This window comes from Otolemur garnettii, unplaced genomic scaffold, assembly GCF_000181295.1.
Source record: "Otolemur garnettii isolate 467f Iridium unplaced genomic scaffold, OtoGar3 scaffold00096, whole genome shotgun sequence".
In the NCBI taxonomy this organism is placed as follows: domain Eukaryota; kingdom Metazoa; phylum Chordata; class Mammalia; order Primates; family Galagidae; genus Otolemur; species Otolemur garnettii.
Genome location: NW_003852491.1, coordinates 399058 through 411868, shown reverse-complemented (window position 1 = coordinate 411868; position 12811 = coordinate 399058). Strand labels below are relative to the sequence as shown.

Sequence of the window (12811 nt, the reverse complement as noted above, 5' to 3'; positions counted from 1 at the left end):
TTAGGGGCTGGTATAGACTAATATTAACTGCTGACGTAATAGATTTAGAATACTCCCTATTTGGTGTAAGTTTGTCTAAAAATGTATGTTTCTTAGTGTCTTGCCTAATTAGTTAAAATGATATATAATTTTAAAAAGTATATACATCGTTTATAAATTAAAACAACTATAGGCTGGGTACAGTGGCTCATGCCCATAATCCTACCACTTTGGGAGGCTAAGGTAGGAGCATCACCTGAAGTCAGCAGTTTGAGACCAGCCAGAGTAAGAGTGAGAGCTGTGTCTCTACAAAAACAAAATAGAAAAATTAAGCATGGTGGTACAAGTCCCAGCTACTTGGGAAGCTGAGGCAGGAGGACTGCTTAAGCCCAGAAGTTTCAGGTTGCAGTAAACTATGATAATGCCACTGCACTCTAGCCTGGGGGACAGAGGAAGATTATAAAAAAAAAAAAACTATATATAATTATATATAATAGTTTTAAAACTATATATTGATTTCAAAAATAGCCTGCCATTTGTACATATATAAAACTCAAACTTAGACACAAAATTTTTATTTAAACTTAGAATTAGAAGCCTAAATCTTTGAAATAGTGTGGCTTGCTAGAACCAAGCAGAGGGCTAACACGAGAATACAGCTGGGACCTCACCTTTTCTCTTTTGTGTTCAAAACTTTGAAAGCCAAATGGGGCAACGGGCTGAGTCACTTTATCCTGACAGATCAAGCTGTGTGTTTTGGGGCCACTTACCACCTTTGCCCCAGTGGGACAGTCCTGCAACCATTTAATTATTCAATGTCCCAAAGAAGATTATCCAAATCAGATAAACCGGTGGCCATCTAGGATGGTGGGTGCCTATAACATCAATATCTGTCATCCAGCTATGTCCTGAAGCCTCAGCCCAGCGCTGGGATCCAAACACACCGACCCGCCCTTGCTACCAGAAACGCTGAGAAACATACGCGATGAGGTTGAAGCAGTCCTTGTTGGATAGCTGCTCCTCCAGCAGCAGCCGCAGGGAGTGCTGGATATGAATAATGTACATGGAATTGGTCACAGAGATATCGAGCAGTATAACCACCCTACAAGGAAACACAAGCTTTACGAGGAGAATTGAATCTCTCAGATAATGTTTATTTTGTTCCATTTTACTATTTAAAGTTTTTTCCAGGGGGATTCTGCTTGCCAAACTCATAGCTGGCCAAAATATTCTTCACAGTTTGAGGTCAACAGAGATGGGGTTACAACAGTAGACTAAGGGGGTCATGGAACCTTCTCTCCCAGGAGGTTCTATAATGGAATAAAGTCTCATGGTGGAGATGGTTTAAGGGGCTGGGGCTTCATATAATGATCTCTATAAATTCCTTGTTTTTGAGAACTAGCATATTTTCTAGGTTGGGGGGGTCTCTATAGGGAAAGAGAAACCAGGTGAGCAAGTAAGATAAGGAACTACATATATCTGGGCCTCCTGGGAAATGTTTTTATCTTTTTGTTTGTTCTCACCTATTTTAAGATCTTTAGCTTCATTCGGTCTTCCTCTCCTTTTATTACCACAAATCTTATGCTCCCACCTCCTCCCCCATTCTCATTTTGAGACAGCTGAGGATGGCAAAAGAAAATCCACTAGCTTTAGAGTCAAGAGACTTTGGTTCAAATTCCACTTCCTACAGCTGTGTGGCCTTAGGCAAATCTCAAAACCTCTCTGATCTGTGATGTATTTAACTATGAACTATTTGTAATTAGACTCTCATAAGGTTGCTTTGAGAATTAAATCACATAATAGATGTATAATATTACAAAGTATAATATTTTGTCAATGGTAACACATCAAATGAAGTAAAGAGTGATTATAGCAGCTGTTATGGATACCTTTTATTTCTCCCTATTCAGCATCCATTCCGTCATCTGGCAATAGTATCACGATTTTTAATTTGGGAAACACCTCTGCCTCCATCAACCCATTTGAATTGAGTGATGGTGACCCCACTCCAAGCTTCTAGGGTAGGCATTTAACCCTAAACAATTTGATCATCACACCTCCCTGGCCAGAGTGGCTGGCTCATGGCTGAGCTGATGCTCAAAGCCCTGGGAGTGCTGAGTAGGCAGAAAGTTAAGTTTGGAAGCTGCAGGTGGCTGGCTGTCTTGCCATCTGACATGAATAAACCTCTCAATGCAGCCATGCCTGAAGACAGACATCAAATCTACTCTAGAATTTTCAGTAACCTTAATCAGATTTCTGTGTCTTATTTAAGCCAATTTGTATTTAGTTACTGTTGCTTTTTAACTGCAAGAATCCTGAGGGACACAAAGAACATGTTAACCAATGTTCATGATGGTGGTGATGAGTTTTTCCCCCTCTAGGAGTTCTGCTGAGAGATTTCTGAACCTTAATCTGAGTGATGGCTTCTGATGCTACTACCAGGAACAGAGGAGTTGGGTAAATGATGAATAAGAGCTTGTGTGGGGAAAGGTACCTTTTTTCACAGACAGTGCCCCAGATTCTTCGACTGGCCAGAGAGAGCCACTCAATCCGCCACTCATACATCCTCATAGCCCTGCTGAGCTGTTTCTGCAAAGGCATGGGCCACAGTAAGGGCCTGGGCAATAGGTAGGCATAAAGGGTCTGGAGGAAGTGGGCGTACCCCAGCTGGCTTCTGGGAATGGCATGTTAAGTCTTTGGGTAGCCAGGCAGTGTGGCCCATCTACTAAATCATGAACAAATCTGCCAAAGACCAGGAAGGACAGTCAAAGTACTTCATTGTGTCAAATGGAGAGAAGGTAGATCTTGTCCCAGAGGGCTAAAGACTTTGTGGCATCAAGGTCCCTGCCTGGGGAGGCAGGTAGAGAAAACTCCAGAGGTACTTATAGGTCTTTCCTTACACTTTTCTCCCATTCCCCTTTCCTTACCCCAGAAAGGAACAGGTTCTGACTGATTGGACACATCACTGACCTGGTACTCATAGAGGAAGGGCGGGTCCACGTGAATATTCTTCACTGTCCCGTCATGCCATTCAAATTGTACCATTGCCTTCTGCGCTCAGACACGGGCAGGACAGGCAGTGGGTGACCAGAAGCATGTGTGAGAAAGGATTCTCAGTTTAATTTGGGCACGGGGCTGTCCAAATCAGATGCACAAGAGGAAAATGGGCTCTGAACATAGCCAGGGTCAGATTATTTGCTTCTACTCCCTGCTTCCTGCCCCCTACCCCATAGATTCCCTCACCGCCTCCACTACCACAGCCAGGTCATTTGCCTGTCTGGAGTTGGCAAACAGAGGGCCCTGCAGGAGCCATGCCCGGCAGCAAGCCAGGCTGCTATCCTGGGAGGCACTTCTGGACATCAGGGTCATTATAATACAGTTGGAGGGCTTCGGTGGCAGAGGACAGAGGAGGAGACCTTAAAACATGCTGTCATGATTTCTTAGGTTTGGGAACCCAGAGGGGCCTTCACACACACTTTGAAAATTCAATTTGTTCACCCCATGCTTTCATCCTCCACCAAGTCATATCCTTCCATCTACCTTGTCATTCATCCACGCACTGCCAGAACTATACATCCCTCACTCCTCTTTCTTTCCTTTCAGCCTTCCATTTCCACATTATCTTTCTTTTCATCTCTTATTTCTTCCTTTTGTTTCTCTATCCTTTCAATACTCTATTCTCCCATCCTTACTTTAATTTACTGTCATCCTTTTGCAAGCCCATTATTCCATTATGTCACTCATCCTTGCATGTTTTCCCTCTCCCCTTCCATCTGCTTACATTTCCATCCAGCCACCCACATTTCCATCCATATACCTGTCCATCATTCTTTTCCTCCTCTCCATCCTTCCAACTACCCACCCACTCAGCCATTCAGGAAACATTCACTGACTGCTGACTTAAAATAATTATTGGGTTGTGCTCGCTTCGGTAGCACATATACCAAAATTGGAACAATACGGAGAAGATTCACATGGCTCCTGCTCAAGGATGACATGCAAATTCATGAAGTGTTCCATATTTTTAAGAGATTTCAAAAACAACAACAACAACAAAAACCAACAAAAAATAATTTTTGGTAACAGGGAGTTGGAGAAGACAGTATTTTCTTTAGATACTTCATACGTGATATATTTTTTTCTTTTTTCAGGGACCAAATCTGCGCGTGATGGATAGAGATTTAGACTTAGAACACAAATACATGCATTAGCACATTATCGGAGCAAGGGTAAAAGTCTGGATAAGGAACAGTGAGGACATAAGAGAACAAATCTGTCCTGAGTGGGGAAGAAGGAAACCTTCACAAAGGAGGTGACTATGGTGTCTATATGCTTCCTCTTCCCTGTCACCCAAGTTTTCATTTCAGATCTTTGAGAAACAGCACTGACAGTAGATTTGATGAGCGTGCCTGAGTCCTGGGGGAAAGGCTTGCATCCGACTCCCAGGCCCGCCCTCCTCCAGGCCCATCTGTGACTCTTGTTGCCAAGAACTTTTAGGAAAATAGGAAAAGCCACAAAGGAGCTCCCCTGCCGGGGACTGGCAAGAACTCTGAACTGAATTTGAATTACCTCGTGGATAGTTGATGATATGGTTTTCTGGAGAATAGGCACAAATTCCTCCACAGGAGAGAATGCATTAGGGGCCAGAACCTGGTAAAGGCTTAATTTCTTGGCTGAAAAAATAAATAGTGGGGAGGATAGGGGGTTAAGGCACTGCCCAGGGAGCACCAAAGGGTTTAACCTTTTAGTCATCATCCGTTACCCAGATTCTGCCCTCTTTAGGGGATTACCTTTCAGACCATTGATCTTCAGCCATTCTGCAGAAGTCTTGTCCAAGTTCGGAAACTCAATTGTGAGAGGAGCTTCATGCTTTGGGGGTTTAGGCAAGAGACCCTTAAGTGTCCCCTTTGCAATCTCTGCAGAAATCTAAAATACATTAGAAAACCCTCATTACATAACAACATTTTTACAGTTGGAAAGTCCTCAATCTCTGCTACCCACCCAGTCTCCCCAAATGGATTGTCTTAAAACATTACCTGGTAGATTAAAGGCAGTTCTACCTTTCTCTCTCATTATCTCCATCCCCTTCTCTGGGAATTTCTGGAATTTACAGGGCAAGAAGGAGATGTTCCCTTGCTTCTTTCACTTGCCCATCTCCTTGCTCCTTCCCCATTCGTTAAAACCAGCACCATACGCACCGCACCACGGTGACAGACCATCCCCCCATGGGCTCAAAACACAAGGCTTCAGTGAACTAAAAAATAACTCCTACACCAACTCATTTAGGGAGTTCTCATGTGGCCCAGCTGCCCCTAGCCCACATTCGCAAAGTGAAAAACTGAGGTTCTGAGAGGTTAAATTAGATAGCTGGTGTATAAGCAAAACAAAGAACAGTAAGTCCTAAATTTCAGACATTCGAGCTGCACCTTCATTAACTTTGCTATATCTGAGTACCAATGTATTATTAATATTTTTTAAGAATTAATCATATAGTGTTAAAGCTTTTTACTTATTAATCTAATCTTTTTTCTTTTTATGAGACTGAGTCTTGCTCTGTTGCCCAAGCTAGAGTGTAGTGTTATAATCACAGCTCACTGCAGCCTTGAACTCCTGGGCTCAAGGAATCCTCTCACTTCAGCTTTCTGGGTAGCTGGGACTATGGGTATACATCACTATGCCCATATATCATTTTTGTTTTGTAGAGATTGAGGGGGCGGCAGGACTCCCTATATTGCCTAGGTGAGTCTTGAACTGATCTCAAACAATCCTCCCACTTCAGCTTCCCAAAGTGTTGAGATGACAGGTATGAGCTACCATCCTGGCTCAATTTTATTTAATTTAAAAAATTCACTCCCTTTCGTACTTAATTTTAGAAAGATCTATTATAATCACAATGAGCTAGTTTTAAATAGATAACATTAAAAAGATATATTAATCTATGTACTGTCTAAAATCATCTGGGAAACCACAAGTAGTACAATCACTTCATTTTGGGAAACTCCTGGCAAAGTTTTGGCATCAGACCTGGGTTGAATCCAAATTCAATGTTTCTTTCTCTGTGATCTTGGGAAAGTTATATAACTGCTTAACTTTAATTTTCTACTCTGTGGAAAGTAATAATATACTTTCCTCAGACAGTTGTGAAGATAAAGTAAATGGATTTAAAGAATTAAATATTGTGCCTTCTTTATAATGAACATGCAGTAAATGAGATCTGTAATTACAGTACTACTAATAATTATTATTTATAGATAATCTGCAGAAGAGTTGAAATTAAAATTTAAGGTCCCATTCTCTCAGTGCTGTGCTGCTTTCACTATATCCAGCCAGGTCAAAATGCCTGGTACATCCATACCTTCATTCAATGAAGCTGTAAGTTCACTCTCAGCTTTTTTCTATATACGGCAAAGTTTTCTGTGTGGTATAAACAGCGCTTAGCTTTCATGGAGGTTGTATCCATATGCCAGCTGAGTTATTCTACTAGTGTTAAATGAACTAACTCAGCCAGGTGTGGTAGCTCACACCAATAATCCCAGCTCTTTGGGAGATTGAGGCAGAAGGATCACTTGAGGCCAGAATTTTGAGACCAGCCTGGCTAGTAAGACCCCATCTCTACAAAAGATTTAAAAATTAGCTGGGCACAGTGGTGTGTGCCCGTGGTCCCAGCTACTCAGGAAGCTGAGGTAGGAGGACCACTTGAAGCCAGGAGTTTGAGACTGCAGTGAGCTATGATCGTGCCACTGCATTCTAGCCTGGTTGACAGTGTGAGGCCTTGTCTCCCAAAGAAGAGAAATCAATAGAGATGTTTGCCTGAAATGAGGCGCTTGGAGTGGGAACAACTTTCTTTAGGACAGACTGTTTTATGCGATTGAGCTTTTCATTATTCTGCAAGGAGAAAGGACAGTGGTGGGGGCGGGGGGCAAGAGACTGAAGGTCTTTCTCTGAAGTAAATTTTTCAGTTGCAAAATCCACCAAGGTTCTTGTGGCACCACAGTAGACCACCCAACTCAGCTCAGACAGAGTTATGGGGTACAGTGAGGGTGGGCCTTGCCCTGCTTCACTGTCAGGAAGTGAAGGCCCAGGCACCTGTGCCCCCCAGAGACACAGGGAGGGCAAGAAAGGGCGAGGGAGTGAGGTCGGCTGAGTGCCTCTGGGAGCAGGTTCCAGGATGGGTGCTCGAAGCTCATACTACCTACCTCCTTCATAATGCAGGTCAGCTCTTCATAGGCATTGCTGGAGCTGTGATACAGGGCTTGGACGTGGCTGAGGAGGTTCTGGGCCTTCTGGATTTCTGCCAGGAGCTCATCCACGTCCTGGTTGCCAAAGAGCTGAGGATGGTGGGAGAAGTCAGCCAGGCAGAAATCACCTGGGTACCAGCAGCAGCCATGGCAGGAAAGGGTGAGCAATCAAGTGAACACCCAAAGCTGAGTGGCAGAGTGTTTGTTTAAACCAGACGCGTGTCAGGCAGAGCCTACAAATGCATTTTGGCCCGTTTGTATGGTATTGGTCTGCATTGTTTTTAAACAATGGAAGGGTTTTCTAACTTTAAAAGTATAAATAAATACTTTACACCCACTAGGATGCTATAATAATAATAATGATAATTTTATGATCATAATGAGCATAATGCTCATTTTCTTTCTTTCTTTCTTTCTTTTTTTTTTTTTTTGGACCAGGGCTGGCCCCTCCGGTAAATGGGGCCAGCACCCTACTCCTTTAAGCCACAGGTGCTGCCCAGCATAATGCTCATTAAAAAAATAAAAAAAAAAATAATGTGTTGGCAAGGGTGTGGGAAACTGGAAGCCTGGTGGGAAGGTAAAATGGTGCAGCTGCTACGGAGAGTGTATGGAACATCCTCAAAAAATCAAACACAGAATTACCCTCTGAGCCAGCAATTCTACGTTAGTTATCTACCCAAAGTAACTGAAAGCAGGGACAGCAGCACTATTCACAATAGCCAAAGGTGGAAACAACCCAAATGTTCATCAACAGGTGAGTGAATACACCAAATGTGGTAGACACAGACAGTAGAGTATTACTCCACCATAAAGAGGAATGAAATTTTGATGCATGCATGACCTTTGAAAACACTGATCAAAACCACTTTGAGATATCACCTCACCCCAGTGAGAATAGCCCATATCACAAAGTCCCAAAGCTGTAGCTGCTGGTGGGGTTGCAGAGAGAAGGGAATGCTTCAACACTGTTGGTAGAATTGCAAACTAATACAGCCTTTTTGGAAAGAAGCATGGAGAATCCCCAAAGAGATAAAAGTAGACTTTCTATTTGATCCTGCAATCCCATTACTATCTACCCAGAAGAAAAAAAAAGTCATTATACCAAAAGGACCTTTGCTCTTGAAGGTTCATTGCAGCTCAATTCACAATTGCAAAAATGTAGAAACAACCCAAGTGCCTATGAAAGCAAGAATGGATTTAAAAAAACTGTGGTATATGTATACCATAGAATACTATTTAGTCATAAGAAAAGATGGAGAGTTTACATCTTTTATATTAACCTGGACAGAACTGAAGAACATTCTCCTTAGTAAAGTGTCTCAAGAATGGAAAAGCAAGTATCCTATGTGCTCAATACTAACTTGAAAGTAGCAGATGAAGAACTACAGGCCCATATGAGAGGAAAACAATTAAACTCAAGAAGGGGGAGGGGGCTCAGTGCGTTCCTACCTAATGGGTCCAATATAGGGGTAGACAGCACACCTTCTGGGTGAAGGACTCAACTACAACTTGGACTTTTTCTATGAAAGGCAAACAATGTAACCGAATTGTATGTTCCCTTATATTAATCTGAAATTAAAAAAAAAAAAAACAAGAAAAAAGGCCTGGCGCGGTAGCTCACACTTGTAATCCTAGCACTCTGGGAGGCTGAGGCGGATGGATTGCTTGAAATCACAGGTTTGCGACCAGCCTGAGCAAGAGCATGACCTCGACTGTAAAAAAAAAAAAAAAATAGCCAGGTGTTGTGGTGGGCACCTGTAGTCCCAGCTACTTAGGAGGCTGAGGCAAGAGGATCACTTGAGCCCAAGAGTTTGAGATTGCTGTGAGCTACAACACCATGGCACTCTACCAAGGGCAACAAAGTGAGACTCTGCCTTCAAAAAAAAAAAAAAAAAAAGGAAAGAAAAAAGAAAACAAACAAGAAAAATACCTCATTAACATCCTAATTAATAGCAAATAGCACATTTATAAAAGATTTAGAAAACCATGAGTGTCTTTCAAGGGGTGTATTTGATCTGACTTAATAGAATCAAGTCCTTTGTCTACAAACCTCTGCAGTTTCTCTGGCTTGTACACATCACACAACAGTGTGTATTCATTAATGCAAATATATATTTAATTGTCCTGAAAATGAAATTATATAGCATTTAGAAATGAATGAATGCATAGCCTTTGGGGCTGTTAAAAAATTATGCTAATGGAAGGAAGACAGACACAAAAGATGTATGATTCCATTTGTATGAAATGCCCAGAATAGGTAAATTCATAGAAACAGAAAGCAGATTGTGATTGTCAGGGGCTGGGGGAGGGGGATGGAAAGCTACTGCTCAGTGGGTACAGGGCTTCTTTTGGGGTAAGGAAAATGTTTTAGAACTAGATAGAGGTGGTGTTTATATAATACTGTGAACATATTTAAAAAGCCACTACATTGTTCACTTTAAAGAGGTCAATTTTATATTCTGTTATTTTATTTTATTTTATTTTTCAGAGATAGTCTCATTTTATTGCCTTCGCTAGAGTGCTGTGGTGTCACAGCTCACAGCAACCTCCAACTCCTGGGCTTAGGCGATTCTCTTGCCTCAGCCTCCCAAGTAGCTGGGATTACAGGCACCTGCCACAGTGCCTGGCTATTTTTTGTTGCAGTTTGTCTGGGGCCGGGTTCAAACCCACCACCCTCAGTATATGGGGCCATCCCCCTACCCAGTGAGCCACAGGCACTGCCCATTTTGTTATTTTTTTTTAATGTAAGGAAATCACACACACAAATAATCTAGCTATTTGGCTCTTCTTGAAAAATTAGAAGATTGGAATTCTACAATCATATTCCTACAGAGCAACAGTCTGCTGGGGCTGAAGAGGCCACCTTTTTAGATAGGTCTGTGTGACCTATAGTTTGCCGCCGTCTCCACCACTCTCTATTGCTTCCCATCAGAAAATCACCGGCAATTTTTGTCATCTTTGCACTGTTTGTTTTGCATATATATATATATATATATATATATATTTTGAGACAGAGCCTCAAGCTATACCCCTGGGTAGAGTGCTGTGGCTTCACAGCTCACAGCAACCTCCAACTCCTGGGCTCAAGCGAGTCTCCTGCCTCAGCCTCCCAAGTAGCTGGGACCACAGGCACCCACCACAATGCCTGGCTATTTTTTGGTTGCAGCCGTCATTGTTGTTTTGGCGGGCCCGGGCTGGATTCGAACCTGCCAGCTTAGGTGTACGTGGCTGGCACCTTAGCCACTTGAGCCACAGGTGCCGAGCCTGTTTTGCTTATACTACAGAAGGAGATCTCTCCATCTAGAGTGGGAAACAATAAATAAGCAAAGAGGACCCCAGGTTTTAAGATAAAATATGTCTTATCCCAGCTGGTTTCATTTATTTACTTTACCTTCCTAGCCTCTGTGGTCTGAGTCACCTACAAACAGAGTCTGGGCAAATGAAATGTCAAGATGGGGTGCTGATGGGGTGTTAGTTTCCTAGTAAGAAATGTTAGACTTTGTGATGCTTGAACACACTTGTGAGACACACTCACTTATGGTTAGGCAGGGCACAGCCTGTTAACTGATCAGATGATGGGATTCTTAATCTGCCACATGGATCTGCACCCATGTTTGCTAATTGTTATCTCCACTGTGTAATTGTTTGCTAATTGTTAACTCCTTGGGATGTAGTTATTCACAGGGACAAGGACCCTAATGGATGGACTGGTATAGAATCGATTGCTTGTTCTGCCCTGTGGTGGGTCCCTTGTAGTAGGAGGGGTCTATCTAGGACAGAGAATTGAGGCAGTTGTTTCAGACTCTGGGCTTTGGTGGGAGCAGAGGAAGGCTGGGGCCTCTATTAATGGCAACAACACAGTGACTGAGGATCTGCCAGTCGGGCTTTAAAAGGACTCTAGGTTCCCAGGCATGTAATCAACTCATCACACATGCTGACCAAAGGATTTCTTGTGACTTCAGGTTGTCCTAGCTCTTCCCATATATTCATTTTAACCTGATTTTACCCATTGAATAAACCTATTGAATATGAGTTGGGTAGGGGAAGAAGGAAATAAGTACATAATATGATCCGGCCCAGATGCCCTGGCATAGCAGGAGACAGGCAGGGAGAGAAGGAGGGCGGTGTGCTGGCAGAAGGGCTTACCTGTGCCCCTGGGCTGTAGCAGTGATAGTAGCCCCCGATGGCATCTGCAAGGTTCTTCAGGACAGCCTGTGGGCACGGTGGCAGGGTCAGCCCTCCCAGGGAAACACCAGCACTCTAACAAGCTGCCTCTTTGACTCAACCTCCTAACTACACAATGCTTCCCATTTTACCAAAGGGAGAACTAAGCTAGGGTGCCCAGATTTTAACATCGGTAAGGCGGGACAACATGGGGGGGAGTGTGGGGGCGGGGCGGGGCCAGGGTAGGGCAGGGTCTGACAACAATGCAAACTTTGATAAGCAGTTCTCAAGAATCACTTCTCAGCAATTATTTGTTATTATTACAGTTTAACATTATAAAATTAACAAAAATAATATAAAACTCATATTCTGGTGAAATAGCCACATGGCAGCCGAAAACCGTATATTCCCTTCTTGTTCTCCCGCCCGTTTGTGCATTCTTTCCAAAAATCAGGACTTTTTAAAAAATTGTTGAAAAGCGGGACATCTGGTCACCCTAAACTAAGCCCAAGGGAAAGCCTGTGCTGGTCCATGGCTGGGGGGTCTGTCCAGGCAGTGAGCCTTGCAGGCCTTTCCAGCTCATTGCTGTTAATCCCAGGAACTCTTGGGAGGATCTCAGGTACTTACAGGGGGTAACTGATCACTGCATTTGTAGGTGATGATGTGGGTGATGAGTTCCCTTCCCAAGCTGGCCTGCTGGATATAGTCACACAGCATTTCGGAAGGCTGATCTGGGCTGGGGAGAAGACAAAAGAAGACAAGTGGGCACCCTAGGTCAAACCATTCTGAGACCATTCCAGAGCAAATTGGTAGTTCTCAGGGAAACTCTACCCATTCTTAACTGACCACCTGTGCCCCTAGTCCCCTGTGTGGGATGCAGGGCTGGCTGGGGGGACACAGGTCTGGCCAGCCTTGGCCACCCTGCCCTACCTGTGGGTGGGCAGCCCGTGAACACCATCCTTCTCTCAAGCACATGGAAAGAGTCACACTCCAGGATTATCTATGTCTCAAACAGTGGTTGGGTTTTTCCACACCCTGCTTAGGAAAGGAGACCTACCAGCGTCCCATTATGGCCACCAGGTAATTCAACTCCTTTAGAGTGAAGATTTTCTTCAGGGCTTGCAGCAAATTGCTGCCTCCATCGGATTGCAATGTCTTTACCCAGAGCTTGAGTTCCTGGAGCCTGGGGTGGGAGTGGGGGGATGACAATTTGCTCTTATTAGGTGCCAGGACCAGGACAAATATTAGCTCATTTAAGTCTAACAATAACACATTGAGATGGTAGTTTTATTCTCACTTTGTAGATGAGGACGTTGAGGCTCAGAGTTAAGGAACTGCTATGTGAGGTTCTGGGACTAAGTTCCTTCTTCTCCTAACTCCACACCCAACTCTCCTGGGAGCCAGGCCTCAGCATAAGGCCAGAGTTAATC

General features: G+C 43.5%; 1 protein-coding gene and 1 non-coding gene across 2 annotated transcripts in view; one reads left to right on the top strand and one right to left on the bottom strand.

Moving 5' to 3' along the window:
• Positions 1-12811, bottom strand: part of VWA3A (von Willebrand factor A domain containing 3A) — a 58904-nt gene that overhangs the window by 28611 nt on the left and 17482 nt on the right. Inside the window, exons 8-16 of the mRNA XM_003795840.1 lie at positions 12439-12564; positions 12009-12117; positions 11364-11429; positions 7176-7307; positions 4770-4905; positions 4549-4652; positions 2950-3030; positions 2474-2568; positions 962-1081 (exon numbers count right to left, since the gene is read on the bottom strand). Coding sequence (XP_003795888.1) covers positions 962-1081; positions 2474-2568; positions 2950-3030; positions 4549-4652; positions 4770-4905; positions 7176-7307; positions 11364-11429; positions 12009-12117; positions 12439-12564 — 969 coding nt within the window. The remainder of the gene's footprint in view (positions 1-961; positions 1082-2473; positions 2569-2949; positions 3031-4548; positions 4653-4769; positions 4906-7175; positions 7308-11363; positions 11430-12008; positions 12118-12438; positions 12565-12811) is intronic.
• LOC111727179 lies at positions 3899-4005 on the top strand. The gene has a single exon (XR_002774792.1). It is a non-coding gene; the product is annotated as a U6 spliceosomal RNA (small nuclear RNA).